Source organism: Panthera pardus, unplaced genomic scaffold (assembly GCF_024362965.1).
Source record: "Panthera pardus isolate Hobbes unplaced genomic scaffold, ASM2436296v1 HiC_scaffold_25, whole genome shotgun sequence".
Lineage (NCBI taxonomy): Eukaryota > Metazoa > Chordata > Mammalia > Carnivora > Felidae > Panthera > Panthera pardus.
The window spans coordinates 78,851,311-78,872,111 of record NW_026526821.1 but is presented as its reverse complement, the minus strand read 5'-3'; the positions used below and the strand labels follow the sequence as shown (position 1 = coordinate 78,872,111).

Sequence of the window (20,801 nt, the reverse complement as noted above, 5' to 3'; positions counted from 1 at the left end):
TTTCAGTTGTCATCCATCATTGGAAAGAATTATTCTTATAATCTGGTACTTGGTGATCATTTATTTATTGATTTACCAGACTCTTTGATTATCCACAGTGTGTCAGGCATTAATGTTAACTGAACATGTCTTAACTAGATTTGTGTGTAATAAGTTACTCTTACTGTATTTATTTATGTATACACACACACACACCCACACACGCTGAAGAGTGTGAGTGTATATTATTCCTAAATGCTTTTCATTAGCCAAAGAGGGTAGGAATGCCCTTCCTAAGTTAGCCTTCAAGCAAATTAGTAATGTTAAAATACATTTTTTTTTACTTCTTGGCTGCAAATCCCTTTATGTAAAATAGAACAGCTTTACTAATAAGGTTTTTATTTTAGCCAGTTTCCTAATATTTACTAAACATATATGAAGTACTCAGTGCTTAGAGAAGCAAAGATAGATGCCACAATTCTTGTTTTTAAATGGTTCTTTATGTGGAAAAGCAGATAAATATCTAGATAACACTGAAGACTATAGCTGTCAACCTAATTTGGTGACTTTTTACTAACCGAAGTACCAGTTTTTGGTGTGATGCTATCTTTATAAATGACTGTAGTGCTACCCTGTCAGGAAAAAGGAGACCAAAACTTAAAAAAAAAAAAAAAAAAAAAAAAAAGAGGTACTTTAGGATTTGCCGATTTGTAATTTTTATATTACTTGAAATATACAATTGTCTCTCTAGAAAGCATTAATTTATTGAAAAATTTTCTTTCTCTTATAGGCAATGTCTGTGCTGCTTCAAGGAATATAAGCATTTGGAGATTTTTAACCAAGTAGTGTGTGCACTTATTAACTTAGTGATTGCCCAAGTTCAAGTACTCCGGGACCAGCTTTGTAAACATTGTACTACTATTAACATAGATTCCACGTGGCAAGATGAGAGTAATCAAGTGGAAGAACCACTGAGTATAGAAAGAGAGTGTAATGAAGGAAGTACAGAAAGACAAAAATCAATAGAAAAAAAATCAAACTCTACAAGAATTTGTAATCTGACTGAGGAGGAATCTTCAAAGAGTTGTGATCCTTTTAGTTTATGGAGTACAGATGAGAAGGAAAAACTCTTACTATGCGTGGCAAAAATTTTTCAAATTCAGTTTCCTTTGTATACCGCGTACAAGCATAATACTCATCCTACTATAGAGGTATGTGAAAATATTTTGTGAATTTTAAGTAATACTAAGTTATAGTTATGTTGTCAATTTTTCATGAATAAAGACAGAGTTATTATTGACGGAAAAATTTATGAAAATAACTACTGTTAGGAAAAAGTATTCCAGTTTATCTAAACCATTTTAGTAGCAACTTGGGTTGAACATTTGCTTAACATAGTCCTATTAAGGAAAGATTCACAGATTGAACTCATAAGAATTAAACTGTCAGTGATATAAAACATTTTGCTGATGTACACTTATGCTGTAGTATGATACTTTCAGAAAGTAATAATTGAGGAAAAAGAAGCAGGTGGAATTTTGAATTTTATTCTTAGAAACATTGGTAACAGTATTTGGAATTTCTCACATTAAGAAAACAAAGTATCCTTAACTACAAAGTTTTTTTTTTTTTTTTAATGTTTATTTATTTTTGAGAGAGAGAGAGACAAGAGTGAGTGGGGGAGGGTCAGAGAGAGGGAGAGAATCTGAAGCAGGCTCCAGGCTGTGAGCTGTCAGCACAGAGCCCGACGCGGGGCTCGAACCCACGAACTTTGAGATCATGACCTGAGCTGAAGTTGGACACTTAACTGACTGAGTCGCTGAGGTGCCCCTTTAACTGCCTGTTCTAAATGATAGTACTTTCTTTTATAATAAGTCAAGATGCTTGACATACTGCATTAGTGATACTTTTATAAGCCTTTCAAAGAGTTTAGAAACCCACCTTAGGTTTATTTAGATGATAGCATTACTTTATACACATGGTGGGAATTGAGACAGTTAATATGATAATGTGTTATGTAAGTGGCATAAAAAAACAGATCTGTTATTTCTCATGCTTGTCTGAGTTGGCTGGGCAATTCTATTGGTTTTATGTGGCCTCACTTAGGCAGTTGTATGTTTACTTTGAGAGATGGAAGAGTTTAAAGGTCCAACATGGTTTCACTCACATGTCTGACAGTTGGTGCTGGATGTTGTCTAGGGCTCCTTGGGTTTTCTCCACATGGCCTCTCATTCTCCACTAGAGTTGATTGGCTTCTTTACGTGGTGATCTTAGAATTTCTCCAGGAAGACAAATGTGTAAGCTTGTATATAAGGCCTCTTAAGGTCCAGCCTCTGAAACAGTATAAATTCTACCACATTCTGTTGAAGCACTTAATGAGGGCAGTTCAGATTCAGGGGGGTATGAAGTAGACTCCATCTCTGGATAAAATACCTCATTTTAAACTTTAACAGATCTACCACATGCTTTTTAAAAAAGTCTGCCTATTTTCTCTGGCTTATTCTGTAATCTTCATATTGACTTCTCTAAACTTCTTTCTTCATCTGGAAAAAAGTAGTTCCTTACTGAAAATGTTTTCACATTGAATTGAGACTATTTAAAAACAGCCTAGGAGGTGCGTATTTCCCCTTTTGGAATTTTCCATAAAAATGTTTTAAAACATTGTGCTCTACTTTCTAGAATTCTTTGTTATCTTTCCATATAGAAACCTTTTAATGAATCATTTAGTAAACATCCTAAAAAATGTCAGCTCAGCATCCTTTTTATTTAAAAAAATTTAATAAATTTTTATTTTAAATTAATTTAATTATGCTTATTACAATATAATTAATTTAAATTTAATCTTTAAATTAAATAAATTTTAATAAATTTAACTTAGTTAAATTTAATTTTTGATTAAATAATTTAATAAAATTAAATTTCTCCAGTTAAAAATTTTTAACAGAACTAAGGTAATACTAAATCTGCTATTTTCTTCCTCAAATCAGTTTGCTCACCAGTTTATCAATTTTTTAATGTTATTGGGAAAAAAAATCTCCAAATATAAGCATAGTCCCACTCCCCTACTTTCCCGTTTGAAATAAAGTGCCTCATTATTACTGTTTTTGAGGATCAGTCATTCCATGTGACTCTTTGGTTGAAAGCAATAATTTCATGAGGTCTTTGAGGTAAAATTCTAATTAAAAAAAAAAAAAACACCTTAGATATAATACAGTGTAATACAGTGCTACACAGAATTGTCATCTCCTTATACAGATTTTGTGTGCTTCTGTAATATTCTGTTCATAATATAGCTGTTTCCCAGGTTTCTGATATGTTAGTAATGTTTTATTACAAATTCTTGAAAAACGTATGGTTTCTGTCCTAGTGGCCATGTGGTTCTATGTGGTAGCAGTCATATTTAACTTTGATTTTAATTTGATCTTGATTTTGACTTTTCTAAAGAAGCACAAATTGGCTAGGACTTTTCAGAAGAAGATGATTCAGTACTCATGTGTTAATATTTAGATAGCTATGACTTTAGAAAACTGTCAACAACCTGATTTTATATAAAGGGAATTGGCTTACACGGGTTAAAAGTTTTGGTCAGGTTTGCAACGTATATTGCTGAGAATTGTGGGATTCAGGTCTTATTCTGGGGTGCCTGGGTGGCTCAGTCAAGTTAAGCATCCGAGTCTTGATTTCGGCTAAGGTCGTCCTCATCACACGGTTGTGAGATTGAGCCTTGTGTTTGGCTGTGTGTTGAGCATGAGACTACTTAAAATTCTCTCTCTTTGTTCTTCTCACCCACTCATGCTGTCTCTCTCTAAAATAAAATTAAAAAAACAAAAAACAAAGAATTCAGGTCTTACCCTGCTACACTGCTTCTCACATTACTTCAGACTAATCTCTGCAGCTATTGCTATCTTGCCAGTAGTGAATAAAATAGGAACTTGGAGCCCCTCCTTCTCCCCATCCCTTCCTGTCTATATCCTGCTTTTCTTCCTATCAAAGTCGATAATATTTTAAAAGATGTAGTAATTAGAAATAGGTATATTTAATTGAGGTTAAACTTTTTGGGGATGGGGACAAGGAGCTGTTGCATTCTTTTCTTAATTCTGAATCATTATGTGTAATTCTGTGAGGTGTTGCCCTAGTATTCTAAGTTTTTTTCCTAAGTAAAGTGAAATGAGTATAAAAAGTAGAGAAAAGAAGAGAAACACTACCCTTGTTAAATATGTGAGATATGATTAGATAGACTTAAATATATACACTATGTTCCAGATTTCTGAATCTGGTTGGGTTTTCTCTTGCCGCTTTCCACTGACTTTTTAATTTATGCTTTATTAAATCAAATTAAGTATTTTAAATTCACCCTTTTAATGTATACAATTTAATAAGTTGTAGTGTATTCCTACAGTTGTGCAACCATCACTAACTAAATCCCATACTGATTTATGACTTTTTTTTGTTTTATATTTATAGAATTCAGATGCTTGGATTTGTCTCTAATTTTGATAAACAGATGTACCTTATTCAAACTATTAAAAAAATAAACATTGACCATCTATTCTAGGAACTGCACTATTTATTGTGTATACAAAGATGAATAATCTACAGTACTCACATTCAAGGAACAATCCTAAACAACTCAAATAGCTTGTTTGTCTTCTACTCATTATCTTCCTTGTCACCAGTCTGTGTGGATGGCTTACTTCTGTAGAAGCGAATAGAAGCTCTGCTTGTTCATTTGCAAGCAATTATAAGCCAATGGAGACTTTCTTGGATTGCATTTTATCACTATCCTCTCCTGAGCTTCTTTACTTTAAAGCTCTACTGCCCAATATGGTAGTGAACAGACAAATCTGGCTATTTAAGTTAACTAAAATTAAAATAAATTGAATTTGTTCTTCAGTCACGCTAACCATATTTCTTTTTACCCTTTCTTTCTTTCTTTCTTTCTTTCTTTCTTTCTTTCTTTCTTTCTTTCTTTCTTTCCTTCCTTCCTTCCTTCCTTCCTTCCTTCCTTCCTTCCTTCACATATTTTAAAAGCTCAGCAGTCACATGGGGCTCGTGGCTAGTGTATTGGACAGCGTATACAATATTTCCATCATAGCAGAGTGTTCTGTTTTGCAGAACTGTTTGAGAGTATGGCTTTGTTTGATTAGGTCTAGTCATTGGTGGTAAACTGTATGCTCTCCAGAATTGGTAGTCTTAATTTTCCATAACAGCAGATTATTTGATACGCTGATGACTTCTTTGTAAGCAAAAATTCTATTCCTAATTCACTGGCCTTCAGTTTTTCGTGGTTTGGTCATGGAGCAGCATTTGTTTGTTTGTTTGTTTTTAATTTAATTTTTATTTTTCTTAATGTTTATTTTGAGAGAGTGCATTTGTGGTAGGGAGGGATAGAGTGAGAGAGACTCCCAAGCAGGCTTCCTACTGTTGGCTCAGAGCCTGACCTGTGGCTCAGTCCCATGAACTGTGATATCATGATCTGAGCCGAAGTAAAGTGTCAGATGGTTACCTGACCGAGCCACCTAGGCTCCCCCTTGTTTAATTAGATGTGGAATTACTTTCTTTTTTTTTTTTTTAATTTTTTTAACGTTTATTTATTTTTGAGACAGAGAGAGACAGAGCATGAACGGGGGAGGGTCAGAGAGAGGGAGACACAGAATCTGAAACAGGCTCCAGGCTCTGAGCTGTCAGCACAGAGCCCAACGCGGGGCTCGAACTCATGGACCGTGAGATCATGACCTGAGCCGAAGTCGGCCGCTCAACCGACTGAGCCACCCAAGTGCCCCAAGGAATTACTTTCTGATTACTCATTTATTTCTCTTTATTTTCTCTTTTAAAGTAATAGGTCCCTTTCTGTAGTTCTAGAAATAGAGTGCCTTTATCTTATGTAATACATGAGAGATTTTCTAAAAAGACAAAAACTAATAGGTTTCTTAAGGCCTTTTTAGGGATCAATTTAAAATTGGAACTTTTTTTTTTTAAGTTTATTTATTTTGAGAGAGAAAGTGTGAGTTGGGGAGGGGCAGAGAGAGAGGTAGAGAGAGGAATACTAAGCAGGCTGTGCACTGTCATTGCAGATCTCGATGCAGGGCTTGAACCCATGGACCATGAGATCGTGACCTCAGCTGAAGTCGGACACTTAACCGACTAAGCCACCCAGGGGCTCCTAAAATTAGAACTTTGAAACAAAATTGGTGTTGATTTGGATTTCAGGGAGGCTTCTTAGTATTGTTCATAATGTTGTTACCTGTAGGTCTATGTTAACTCTATATACTACTAAAGATGAGATTTTAAAGACACCTTAGAATAATGTCTTCATGTATTAAGAGTAGAAACAAGAAAGGATAAAATAGTTCTTTTGAGGAGTGAAAATAGAAGTAACCAAGTCCAAGAGCTGACGTTTTGCACATCAGAATAGAATTCTGTTAGGACATTTTCTAGCTGTGTTCATGTTAGGCACCAGAAATCTTGACTCCAGTCTAATATTCCAGCATGGTTGATCTGGCCCATGAATCTTTAATACCACAGGTGTTCTTACATTCTGGACTTGTTGAAGACAGAAGGTTTGTTGAGAATAATTTAAAGCTTTACCTGTGGCCCTGCTAGTAGAAGCTCAGGAATAAATTTAAGTTTAGTATACTCGCTTTGACAGGTGTTTTGACCTGTCTTAGGACAGTTTTTGATTAGTTGGAAATGTTCTGAGAGTTTTATGTGATGCTCTCAATCAGTTGTTTTCGAACTTCATTTCAGCAATGGAATTTACATAAAGCAAGCAGGTAACAGCAATGAATGACAGGTTTCTTTGGTAGTGTTTTTCAGATGAAAGTATTAAACTTTCTGATAGAAAGATTTTCATTGTGACTAAAAAATACAGAATATACAAAATATAGACTTAAAAGAGCCTTGAACCTCTCCTTTCTCTATCATCTCAGAAAAACCATTTTTAGGAAATTAATTCAGATTATTTCCAGACACATAAAAAGTAAAGAAAATCAGATCAAGTTCGTAAATCCTAAGTTTTAAAAATGTAATACAAGGCAGTATCTTTCGATGCCTGTACATGTGGACCCACCTTAGCTTTTTTTTTTTTTTTTTTTTTTTTTTAAATTTTTTAACGTTTATTTATTTTTGAGACAGAGACAGAGTATGAATGGTGGAGGGTCAGAGAGAGAGGGAGACACAGAATCCGAAGCAGGCTCCAGGTTCTGAGCTGTCAGCACAGAGCCTTACGTGGGGCTCGAACTCACAGACCATGAGATCATGACCTGAGCCGAAGTTGGAAGCCCAACCGACTGAGCCACCCAGGCGCCCCCCACCTTAGCTTTTTAAAGGAATAACTTACCATAAAAATCAATTGCTTAAAATATATAATTTAAACATGTTTTAGTAAGTTTACAGAATTGTGTTACCATTACCTCATTGCATTTTTACAACAGTTCCATCGTCCCAAAAAGATCCCTCATGGCATTTCACCTTATTTTTGAAAGCTGTATAAGACCCTAGATGGTTATATCACACTTTAGCCATCCAGTTGATGGATATTTAAGTTGTTTCTAAGTTTGAGATATTATAAATAATTTCAGGTAAGCATCATTAAACATTTTCTAGCACTGCTTTTATTAGTTGTTAGGATAAATAACCAGAAGATGAATTGCTGGGTCAAAGAGAATGTGCATTTTAAATGTTGGTAGATATTGCCAAATTGCCCTCCAACAAGGTCATACCTGTTCATATTCTCGCCAACAGTGAATGAATATGCTATCAAGTAGTTTAAATCATATGTATACAAAGCACATTGTGGAATTTTTAGGTAAAAATTAACGTGGTTTTAAAATGTTATAATCTATTTTTGTGACAATTATCCCAATTCTTTATGGAGACATTTTTTATTGAAAAGGCAATATGTAGTATATAGTGTAGAAAGATTTCTTTGCACAAGAGTTAAAATACATATTAGAATTGAACCATATAAGCTTCAGTTAGGAATATCATTATTCATGATGAGAAACAATTGCAAAAACCTGTTTCATGTTGTGTAAACTCAATCTATAGAATATTGTCTTTTTTTGAGTATATTTGATGCAGAAATTGTATTTTTTTCTTCAGAGATTATTATCTTGTAGGGTGACCTAATTGTGTTTACTTTGTTTTTGTTTTTTTAAATCAGGATATATCAACCCAAGAAAGCAACATATTAGGGGCATTCTGTGATATGAATGTAAGTGTTTATGCTTTTCTTATTCTCAGGTTTATGGAAAATTCAGTTTTTTATTCATATAGGTCTTTGAGTTTATTTTTATATTTGGTCAGTATCTTTTCCATATTGGTAATAAAATGAAAATTATTCCTGATGAGTTTAAATTTTTTTTCCCCCCTCAGGATGTAGAAGTACCATTGCATTTGCTTCGTTATGTATGTTTGTTTTGTGGGAAAAATGGCCTTTCTCTCATGAAGGATTGCTTTGAATATGGAACTCCTGAAACTTTGCCATTTCTTATAGCACATGCATTTATTACAGTTGTATCTAATGTAAGTATTGTTTGGAATTGGTTTTAATCTTGGGAATTAATGGCTTTAATAACATGAGTTTTATGTCCAGAAAAACAGGTTTTGAGTGGCTTGCATGTACAAGAATTTTTTTCCTGGGTTATATTTTGAAAAAAATTGGGTACAGAAGCCTTTATAAAAGGTCTTACAATAAAAATGGAATTTGTATAAAGTAACTAATTTAAGTTAAATAAGTAAATTTAGACCTTTACTACTTCTGTGAACAGAAGTCTTATGTTAATTTTACTTTCCTTGCCTGTGATTTTGTACTGGGAAATTTTTGGCATTTTAGACTTTTAGTTACAAGATTGTTTGCTTAGGGTGCTACTACAGTGTGCCTGACTTTCTTCTGTATTATAAGACTTAATAACATTTTTCTGCATTTGTAAAGAAGATAATTATTCTGTGTTGTAAATGTCAGTTACTGTGAAGCACAGTAAGTGTGGAAGCAGAGATACTTTGTTTTATTGAACTTCTTTTTTTTGATACTGAGATTTTTACAAAGGGGTGGTTTGTGGCAACCTGTGTTGAGCAAATCTATTGATGCCTTTTTTCCAATAAGTGGTTTACTTTATGTCATTCTTGTAATTCTTACAACATTTTAAACTTTTTCATTACTTTTATATTTGTAATGGTGATCAACGATTACAAATCACTAACCATCATAGGATGGTTAGTATTTTTTAACAACAAAGAATTTTAATTAAGGTTTATACATTTTTTTTAGGTATATTTTTTCACATTTAATAGACTACAGTATAGTATATACACAAGTTTTATATGTACTGGAAAACTAAAAAATTAGTTTGACTTGCTTTATTGTGACATTAGCTTTATTGTGGTGGTCTAGAACTGAACCTGCAGTATCTCCAATGTGTGCCTGTAATGAAATTCAATACTATTTCATAGGCATATTCACCGTTTGGTTATTTTATGAGAAGTACTTTTTCACGTCGTTTACTTGTTTTAAAAAATCACATTGTCTGCTTTTCCTTACAGATGTGTGAAGATTCCTTATGTTTCGTATGCAAATCCTTTGTCTGACATACGTATATTGCTAGTATCTTCTTCCACTCTATGGTTTGCTTTTCATTCCCCTGTGTCTGTTAAGAGCTATTATTCCTCAATCTTAATGGTTTGTAATTTATCAAAGCTTTTTTGTTAGGGTTGTGTTTTCATTTGTGGATGAAAAAGTCTTTTCTCACCCTAAGGTCATGAAGTTATTTTCTGATATTCTGGAAGTTGTATTGTTTTTCTTTCACATTTTGATTACAGCTCGATTGGAGTTGATTTTTGTGTATGATGTGGGTGGTCAAGATTAATTTTCTTATAGACAAACACTGGTTCTAGCAATTCAACAAAAACTGTCCTTTCTTCTTTGTTTCCCAGTATAATTTTTGTTATAAATTAGGTGTGTTATGGGTCTGGGATCTCTAGCATATTACATTAGTCTCTTTGCATAATCACATCATCTTAATTTCTGGAGCTTTATAATAAGTCTCGCTATCTAGTAAAGCAAATTCTACTTTCCTGTCATTCTTCTACGTTTTTGTTTTTGTTTTTGTTTTTTTTTTTAGGTGTAATTGACATATAGCATTAAGTTTGAGGTGTAGAATGTAATAATATTTGTATATATTGCAAAATGTTTGCTACAATAAGTAGTTAACATCCAACACCATTCATGGTTAACAAATTTTCTTTTTCTTGTCCTGAGAACTTTTAAGAACTATTCTTACTTTCAAGTATGCAATACAGTATTGTTAATACAGTCACCATGCTGTACATTACATTACCTTACCCTGTCATTCTTAGAGAGTGTTTTGTCTCCTCATGGACCTTTCCATTTGGAATCAACACCTAAGCTCTGCACATAAACATTTTGGGTTGCCATGAATCTATACATCAATTCGGAGAGAACTGTCATCTCTTCAGTATTGAGTCTCCTTATCTGTAAATATGGTAAGTGTTTTTATTTGCATGTTTTAAATTTCTCTCATTATAATTTTTTGTATTTATGTGTGGAGGTATTAATGTGCCTTTTTTAAACAATTTTTTTTTTTTTTATTATTTTTTAAGTTTATTTTGAGAGAGAACATGCACTTGTGTGGTGGGGGGAGGGACAGAGAGAGAGAGAGACAGAGAATCCCAAGCATGCTCCATGCTGTTAGCACTGAGCCCAATGTGAGCTCGAACTCATGAACTGGGGCTTGAACTCACAGACCAGCAGATGATGACCTGAGCTGAAACCCAGAATCAGACGCTTAACCAACTAAACCACCCAGGCGTCCCTCTTCTGCCCATTTTTAAGTGTGTGTGTGTGTGTGTGTGTGTGTGTGTGTGTGTGTGTGTGCGTGTGTTTTAATATGAAATTTATTGTCAGAGTGGTTTCCATACAACACCCAGTGCTCATCCCAATAGGTGCCCTCCTCAATTCCCAGCACCACACTCCCCTCCCTCCCACCCCCCATCAACCCTCAGTTTATTCTCAGTTTTTAAGAGTCTCTTATGCTTTGTCTCTCTCCCTCTCTAACTTTTTTTTTTTTATTTCCCCTCCCCCGTGGTCTTCTATTTAGTTTCTCAGGATCCACATAAGAGTGAAAACATGGTATCTGTCTTTCTCTGTATGACTTATTTCACTTAGCATAACATGTTCCATTTCCATCCACGTTGCTACAAAGGGCCATATTTCATTCTTTCTCATTGCCAAGTAATATTCCATTGTGTATAAAAACCACAATTTCTTTATCCATTCATCAGTTGATGGACATTTAGGCTCTTTCCATAATTTGGCTGTTGTTGAAAGTGCTGCTATAAACATCAGGGTACAAGTGCCCCTACACATCAGCACTTCTGTATCCCTTGGGTAAATTCCTAGCAGCGCTATTGCTGGGTCCTAGGGTAGATCTGTTTTTAATTTTTTGAGGAACCTCCACACTGTTTTCCAGAGCGGCTGCACCAATTTGCATTCCCACCAACAGTGCAAGAGGGTTCCCGTTTCTCCACATCTTGGCCAGCATCTGTAGTCTCCTGATTTGTTCATTTTAGCCACTCTGACTGGCATGAGGTGGTATCTCTGTGGTTTTGATTTGAATCTCCCTGATGAATGACGTTGAGCATCTTTTCATGTGCCTGTTGGCCATCCGGATGTCTTCTTTAGAGAAGTGTCTATTCATGTTTTCTGCCTATTTTTTCACTGGATTGTTTTTTGGGTGTGGAGTTTGGTGAGTTCTTTATAGATTTTGGATACTAGCCCTTTGTCTGATAGGTCATTTGCAAATATCTTTTCCCATTCCGTTGGTTGCCTTTTAGTTTTGTTGATTGTTTCCTTTGCATTGCAGAAGCTTTTTATCTTCATGAGGTCCCAGTAGTATGTATGTGTTGAGTTGTATAAGTTCTTTTTTTTTTTAAGTTTTTTTATTTTTGAGAGAGACAGAGCGCAAGTGGGGGAGGAGCAGAGAAAGAGAGGGAGACACAGAACACGAAGCAGGCTGCAGCTCTGAGCTGTCAGCATAGAGCCCAATGCAGAGTTTGAACTTGGGAACTGAAAGATCATGACCTGAGCCAAAGATGGATGCTTAACTGACTAAGCCACCCAGGCGCCCCTATAAGTTCTTTACATATTTTGGATATTAACTCTTTTTAATTTAATTTTTTTTAATGTTTATTTTTGAGAGAGACAGAGACAGAGACAGACCAGAGGAGGGGCAGAGAGAGAGGGAGACACAGAATCTAAAGCAGGCTTCAGGCTCTGACCTGTCAGCACAGAGCCTGATGTGGGGCTCGAACCCACGAACCTTGAGATCATGACCTGAGCTGAAATGCTTAACCCACTGAGCCACCCAGGTGCCCCTGGATATTAACTCTTTATCAGATATGTCATTTGCAGATATCTTTTCCCATTCAGTAAGTTTGCCTTTTTTAGTTCTGTTGATTGTTTCTTTGCTGTACAGCAAAGAAGTTTGATGAAGTTGTAATAGTTTATTTTTGCTTTGGTTTCCTTTGACTCAGGAGACACAATAGGAAAATTTTGCTATGGCCGATGTCTGAGAAATTACTGCCTGTGGTCTTTTATAGGATTTTTATGGTTTCAGATATCACATTTAGGTCCTTAATCCTTTTCTGGTTTATTTTTGTTTATGATGTAAGAAAGTGGTCCGGTTTCATTCCTTTGCATGTAGCTACCCAGTTTTTGCAACACCATTTGTTGAAGAGCTGTTTTTTTCCCAATGTATCTTCATTCCTCGTTTGTCAAAGATTAATTGACCCTATAATCGTGGGTTCATTTCTAGGCTTTCTATCCAATTCCATTGATTTGTGGGTCTCTTTTTGTGCCAGTACTGTATTGTTTTGATTACTACTGCTTTGTAATACAACTTGAAGTCTGGAATTGTGATAATTCCAGATTTGTCTTTCTTTTTCAAGATTGCTTTGGCTATTTGAGGTCTTTTGTGGGTGCATACAAATTTTGGAATTGTTCTAGTTCTGTGAAAAATGCCATTGGTGTTTTGATAGTAATTGTATTAAATGTGTAGATTTCTTTGGGCAGTATGAATCCATGAGCATGGAATGTCTTTCCATTATTTTGTGTTAACTTGAATTTATCCGTGCTTTATAGATTTTGGAGTATAGGTCTTTCACTTCAGGTTAAGTTTATTCCTAGGTGTATTTTATTAATTTTGGTGCAGCTGTAGATGGGATTGTTTCTCTTAATTTTTCTTTCTGCTGCTTCATTATTAGTGTACATAAATTTAGTCAGTTTCTGTACATTGATTTTGTATCTTGCAATTTTATTGAACTCTTGTTCAGTTCTGTTACCTTTTTGTGGAGCCTTTAGGGTTCTGTATATGTAGTATCATGTCATCTGCAAATAGAATTTTACTTCTTCCTTAACCAATTTGGGTACCTTTCTTTTTCTTCTCTGATTACTAGGATTTCTTTCTTTTTCTTTCTTTCTTTCTTTCTTTCTTTCTTTCTTTCTTTCTTTCTTTCTTTCTTTCTTTCTTTCTTTCTTTCTCTTCCTCCCTCCCTTCCTTTTTTAATGTTTGTTTAGTTTGAGAGAGAGAGAGTGTGTGTGTGAGCAGGGAAACGGGGGAAAGAGAGGGGAGAGAGAGAATCTCAGGCCAGCTCCATGCTGTTAGCACAGAGCCTGATGCTGGACTCAAGAACCTTGAAATCGTGACCTGAGCCGAAATCAAGAGTTGGACGCTTAACCGACTGAGCCACTCAAGCAGTCTTGGTTGCTAGGATTTCTACTACTATGTTGAATGAACGTAGTGAAAATGGACATCCTGTCTTGTTTCTGACCTTAGGGGAAAAATTCTCAGTTTTTCACCACTGAGTCTGATGCTGGCTCTGGGCTTGTTTGTTTAATTTCTTTTAAATGTTTTATTTATTTTTGAGAGTAAGAGCACAAGCAGGACTGGGGAAAGGACAGAGAAGGAGAGAGGGGGGAACGGAAGATCTGAAGTGGGCTCTGCACTAACAGCAGCAAGCCCGATGCGGGGCTCCAACTCACAAACTGTGAGATCATGACCTGGGCTGATGTCGGATGCTCAGCCAACTGAGCCACCCAGGTGCCCTGGCTCTGAGTTTTTCATATAAGACCTTTATTATGTTGATAATATATTCCCTCTAGACCTGCTTTGTTGTAGTTTTTTATTGTGAATGGATGTTGTAATTTTCAATAGAAGCAGAGAAACCATTTAACAATGATATGTTTTTTATCCTTTCTCATTGATTGATTTCATGTGTCAGATTGATTGATTTGTGAGTATTGAACCATCTTGCATCCTGGAAATAAATCACACTTGATTGCAGTGTATGATTTTTTTATTGTATTATTTATTTGGTTTGACAATAATTTTGAGGACTTTTGCATCTATATTCATGAGGGAGATTGGCCTATAATTCTCTTTTTTTTGGTAGTGTCTTTGTCTGGTTTTGGTGTCAGGGTGATATTGGCATCATAGAATGTGTTTGGAGATTTTCCTCCCGCTTGTATTTTTTGGAATAGTTCCAGAAGAATAGGTATTAACTCTTATTTAAATGTTTCATAGAATTCATTTGTGAAGCCATCTGGTCATGGACTTTTGATTTTGGGGAGTTTTTTGATTACTCATTCACTTCATTGTTGGTATATGGTCTTTTAAAATTTTCTGTTTATTCCTTCTTTAGTTTTATACAAACTGTACAAATACAGTTGTTTGTATTTCTGTAACATTGTTATTTCTCTTCTTTTATTAGTGATTTTTTTTCTTTGAGTTTTCTCTTTTTTTTATGAGTCTCCCTAGGGGTTTATTAATTTTGTTGATCTTCTCTAGGAACAAGCTCCTGGTTTCATTTCATTGATCTGTTCTATTGCTTTTTTAAATTTGTGTATCCTTTATTTCTGCTCTGATCTTTATTATTTCCTTTTTTTTTGGCTGGGTTTAAGTTTTGTCTGTTTTTCTAGTTTCTTTAGGTGTAAAGTTAGGTTGTTTGAGATTAGTCATTCTTCTTGAGGTAGGCCTGTGTTGTTATATACTTTCTTCTTACTTTATTTTATTTTAAAATATTTTGTTTTTAAGTAATCTCTATACCCAACGTGGGGTTTGAATGCACAACCCAGAACTCAGCAGTCGCATGCTCCACCAACTGAGCCAGCCGGCTGCCCTTCTATACTTCCCTCATAGAACCACTTTTGCTGCATCTTCAAGATTTTGTTGTGTTTTCATTTTCATTTGTTTCTGTGTAATTTATGATCTCTTTTGTTATTTTTTGGTTTACCTGTTATTTAGTAGCGTGTTATTTAAACTCCTTCTATTTGTGATCTTTGCAGATTTTTTCTTGTGGTTGATTTCTGTTTTCATAGCATTGTTGTTAGAAAAGATGCATGGTATGACTTTGATTGTTTTGAATTTGTTGAGATTTTTTTTGGCCTAATGTGTGATCTGTTTTGGAGAATGTTCCATGTGCCCTTATAAATAGTGTTCATTCTGTATTAGGGTGGAATGTTCTGAATTTGTCTATTAAGTCCATGTCCAGTTTGTCATTCATTGCCACTGTTTGCTTGTTTATTTTGGATGATCTATTTATTGATGTAAGTAAGGGGTTGTCAAAGTCCCCTACTACTATTACTGTCAGTTGTTTCCTTTGTTATTAACTGTTTTATGTATTTGGGTGCTTTCAGGTTGGGTGCATAAATATTTACAATTGTTATATCCTCTTGTTGAATTGTCCCCCTTATTATTATATAGTGTCTTGGTCTCTCATTATAGTCTTTGTTTTAAAGTCTTATTTTGCTGAGTATTCTACCTCAGCTTTCTTTTGACATCCATTTGCATGATAAGTGTTTCTCCATCCTCTCACTTTTAATATCCAGGTGTCTTTCAGTGTGAAATGAATCTCTTATAGTCTGTATATAGATGGGTCTTTTATTTTTTTGGTCTGTTTCATCAGTTTGGTCTTTTGATTGGAGTGTTTAATCCATTTACATTCAAAGTAATTAATGATTAGCTGAACTGAAGCTTTCAGGTTTGGCTAATTTATCTATATATATGTACCAACATATTCTCAAACAAGACATCTAAATTATTAGATAAATATTCTTTTTATAGTAATTCCACACCTCTGTCCATTTTGCATACAGGTCACCTGCACTAATTTATGACATTCTTCATACTCTTGAGACTCTCCATAGGGGTTCACTAATGACAGTCCAGGTGTGAGGAATAAAACTTGGTTTCCCTGCTAAAAACAAAAAACAAAAAACAAAAAAAACCAAAGTAATTATTGATAGGTATGTATTTATTGCCATTTTGTTACTTGTTTTGTGGTTTCTGTAGATTATTTCTTTCTAAAAATTTTTTTTCTTTACTTTTGAGAGAGAGAGTACATGGCGGTGGGGAGGTGCAGAGGAGAAGGAGACAGAATCTGAAACAGGCTCCAGGCTCTGAGCTATCAGCACAGAGCCTGACGCAGGGCTTGAACCTGCGAACGATGAAATTATGACCCGAGCTGAAGTTGGACACTTAACCATCTGAGCCACCCAGACACCCCTCTCTAGATTTTTTCTGATCCTTTCTTCCCTTGTGCTCTTTTCTGGTTTGTTGGCTTTAGTGATATACCTGGATTCCTTTTACTTTATTGTTTACATATTTACTACTGGTTTTTGATTTGTGGTTCCCATTAAGTTTGTATGTAACATCTGTGTATAGCAATCTATAAGTTAATGGTCACTTAAATTTATTTTTTTAGAGAGACAGTGTGCACATGTGCAAGTAGGGGTGGGGCAGAGGGAGAGGGAGAGAGAGAATCTTAAGCAAGCTCCACACCCAGTGTGGAGCCTGACACAGGGCTTGATCTCACAACTGTGAGATCATGACCTGAGCTGAAATCAAGAGTCAGACACTTAACTGAGCCACCAGGTGCCCCAAGTTTATTTTTTTAATGGTTTTATTATTATTACTTTTTTCAATTTTAGGTTCCCAGTCTAGTTAACATACGTTATTCTATTAGTTTCTGCTTAAGTTTAAATCCATTTTTACTCTTCTTCTCTCAACGTTTTAGGTGTATGATGTAATATTTTCCATCCTTTTATTTTATGAATCCCTTGACCAGTTTTTATGGAAATACTTATTTTTATTGCTTTTGTGTTTGTTTTTGTTTTTACTTTTCATCTTCTCACAGTCTTTCCTTGTTACTCCAAGAGCCCCCTTTCTTGTAGATCTGGTTTAATGGTCATAAAACCCTTTACTTTTTCTTAGAGAAACTATCTCTCCTATTCTGAATAGCAGAGCACTTTGAATATATCATGTCACTCCTTTCCTGTCTACAAAGTTTCTCCTGAAAAATCTGGTGATAACCTTATGCGTTTCCCTTGTATGTAACTGTCTTTTGCTAGTTTAAACATTTTTTCTTTATTGCTACTTTCTGCCATTTTAATTAATATGTGTCTTGGTGTGGACATCTTTAGGTTGAATTTTGGGGGGAATTTGTGCCTCTTGGATTTGGATATCTGTTTCCTTCCCCAGATTAGGGAATTTTGCAGTTACTATTTTTTAAATGAGTTTTCTGCCCCTCCCATTGCTCTTTATTCTTCTGAGATCCCTATAATTCAAATGCTGTTAACACTTAATGGAGTCACTGCGTTCCCTAAGTCTATTTAGTTTTCATAATTTTCTTTCCTCTTTTTTGCTCAGCTTAGTTACTTCCCATTACTGTCTTCCAGGTCATTAATTCATTCCTCTGCTTCCTCTAGCCTGCTGTTTATTCCATCAAATGTATTTTTAATTTAATGTAATTTAATCTTGATCTCTTGATTGGTTCTTTTTTATCTCTGTGTTAAGGATCTCACTGATATCCTCCACTCTTTTCTCAAGTCCAGTGAGTATCTTTATGATCATTACTTTAAATTCTGTATCAGGCATATTTCTTAAGTCTGTTTCACTTTGGTCTTTCTGTGGTTTGGTCCTGTTATTACATTTGGGAGATATTTCTGTCTCTTCATTTTGTCTCATCTCTTGTATCTGTTTTTCTGTGTTATCAATGTCAGTTCTTTCTCTTGCTCTTTGTGATAACAGCCTTATGAAGAAGAGGTCTTGTAGTGCTTTACAGTGCTGTGCAGTTCAGAGTCCCCTATTCTCCAGAGCCTGGTCCTTTTAGGTGTGTGTCCTATATGTGTTGCATGTGCTCTCCTATTGTGTCTTGGTCTCTTTTTCCTTCAGTACAGTTATCTGCAGATGCTGTCTTTGTGTATTGTGGTGATGTTTGGTCCTCAATAGGGGCTGGGCACATTTTAATAAAGTGTGGGAAATGACATTTGCCCCTGCAGCCACCTCTTGAACTGAGGTTCTGCAAAACGGGCAGCTGATTGGGAGATGTGTTGGCCAGATACATGCACTGGTATGTTGGGGTAGAGGCCTACAGCACTGGGACTAAGGGAATGTGATGGGGAAGGGTGGGTCTAGCAACATGTGGGGTGTGGGGTGGTGGTAGGCAGCTTGGTGCAAGTAAGTTAGGTAATGATTGTTGGCCCCGTTTCAGGTTTCTGCAGCTGCCTGTATGCTGGGTGGTGGGGGGAGGGAAATGGTGCTTGCCAGCTCCTCTGTTCCTGGAGGGGTCTCCTTGTGGTGACTGTCTCTCTGGCCATGCTCCAAGATGAGCAGATCACTCCCACTCCTGTCTGTTTCCAGTGTCTTTCAAATTTCTAGTTTTGTGCTGTATCTGCAGGGCTATTTGTTGTGCTGTCTCTTTAAGGGTGGGGACTTTACTTCCTAATGCCATTTGGGCTCTCCTTTAGCTGAGCCCATTGAGTTTTAAAATTCCAGGCATTAAGTTACCCTGGTTTTAAGAACCCCCAAAATTCAGCCTCTCTTCCTTTCAGAGGCAAATGTGTGAAAGTTTTTTGTCCTTCTCTGTGCTGACTCCTTCCCCAGTATGGTTAGCTCGAAGACCATGTCTTTGCCCTTCCTGGTCTCTTCCCTACCTTGAGTTGTGGAGTTTGTTCTCCCAGTGTTTGGTTGTTTTCTGGGTTATATATGCTGTGTTATCTAGTTGTATCTGTGAGGCTGTATGATCTTAGAGTCCTCCTACTCCCATCATCTTCCCAGACTTCTCCAAGGTGTTACATGTCTTTATTAGATTTTTTTGTAGACATAAATTTTTTTGATACTTGTTTAAGGAGAATATTTTTGAAAACTTTATTTAGTATTTGTTCCTGGTAATTCAGAAAACATATGCTTATATATAATATGGGTTGTGTATGTACATGTATGTATGTGTGTATATTAATTACTTGTATTAACTTTCTATGCAGCATTCTTGACATATGCTTATATATAATATGGGTTGTGTATGTACATGTATGTATGTGTGTATATTAATTACTTGTATTAACTTTCTATGCAGCATTCTTGACAGACCATTTAATTCTAAAAACACTTACTGAAAGTTATTTTGGATTGTTCTGTTCACATAATCATATTATCTCAGAGTAATAATATTATTTTTAATTGAACTATAATTGACATACAACATAACATTAGTTTTTAGGTGTACAGTATAGTGATTTGACAAGTCCATATATTACGCTATGCTCACCACAAGTATAGCTACCATCTGTCGCCGTACAATGCCATATAATATCATTGACTATATTCCCTATGCTGTTCCTTTTATCCTTGTGACTTACTCATTCTGTAAGTGGAAGCCTGTATATACCACTCCTCTTACCCCATTTTGCCCACCCTCCCACACTCTCCCCTCTGGTAACCATCATTTCTCTGTATTTATGGGTCTGTTCCTGGTTTTTGTTAGTTGGTTTACTTTGATATTTAGATTTCACATGTAAGTGAAATCATAAGATATTTTTATTTTTCTGTCTTCTATCATTTAGCATAAAATGTTCTAGGTCCATTCATGTTATTTATGGGAAGATCTCATTATTTTTTGTTGCTGAGTAATATTTCATGGTATGTACATGTATATGTGTATATAATTAATTCTTTGAGGAACCTCTATACTGTTTTCCATGGTGGCTGCACCAATTTACATTCCCACCAACAATGCATGACGTTTCATCTTTTTCCGCATTGTCACAAATGGTATTTCTTATCTTTTTGATTCTAGCTGTTCTGACAAGTATAAGGTGATAACTCATCGTGGTTTTGATTTGCATTTCCCTGACGAGTAGTGATGTTGAGCATCTTTTCGTGTGGCTATTGGCCATCTGTAGGTCTTCTTTGGAGAAATGCCTGTTCGGATCCTTTGCCCATTTAAAAAAAATTTTTTTTTTAATTTAGATTTTATTTTTGAGAGAGAAAGAGTGAGTGGGGTAGGGGCAGAGAGAGAAGGAGTCACAGAATCCAAAGCAGGCTCCAGGCTCTGAATTGTTAGCATGGAGTCCGACATGGGGCTCAAACTCATGAACCATGAGATCATGACCTGAGCCAAAGTTGGACACTCAACTGACTGAGCCACCCAGGTGCCCCCTTTGCCCATTTTTAATCAGATTATTTTTTGTGTTGTATGAGCTATTTAGATATTTTGGACTTTAACCCTTTATCAGGTATATCATATACAAATGTCTTCTTCCATTCAGTAGGTTGCACTTTAGTTTTGTGAATTGTTTCCTTCCCTTTGTAGAAGCTTCTTATTTTCGTATAATGACAGCAGTTTATTTTTCCTATCGTGTTTTTTTTTTTTTTTTTTTTGCCTGAGGAAACATATCCAGAAAAATGTTGCTGAGAACAGTGTTCAGGAGATTACTGCCTATGTTTTCTTTTTCAGAGCTTTATGGT

General features: G+C 35.5%; 1 protein-coding gene across 7 annotated transcripts in view; it reads left to right on the top strand.

The window, feature by feature from the left end:
- The window catches only part of USP34 (ubiquitin specific peptidase 34), a 250,742-nt gene that overhangs the window by 55,021 nt on the left and 174,920 nt on the right, over positions 1-20,801 (top strand). For all 7 annotated transcript variants that reach the window (XM_019430890.2, XM_053890716.1, XM_053890717.1 and 4 more), the window contains exons 3-5: positions 770-1,190; positions 8,144-8,194; positions 8,356-8,505. In XM_019430890.2, the coding sequence (XP_019286435.1) occupies positions 770-1,190; positions 8,144-8,194; positions 8,356-8,505 (622 nt within the window). The remainder of the gene's footprint in view (positions 1-769; positions 1,191-8,143; positions 8,195-8,355; positions 8,506-20,801) is intronic.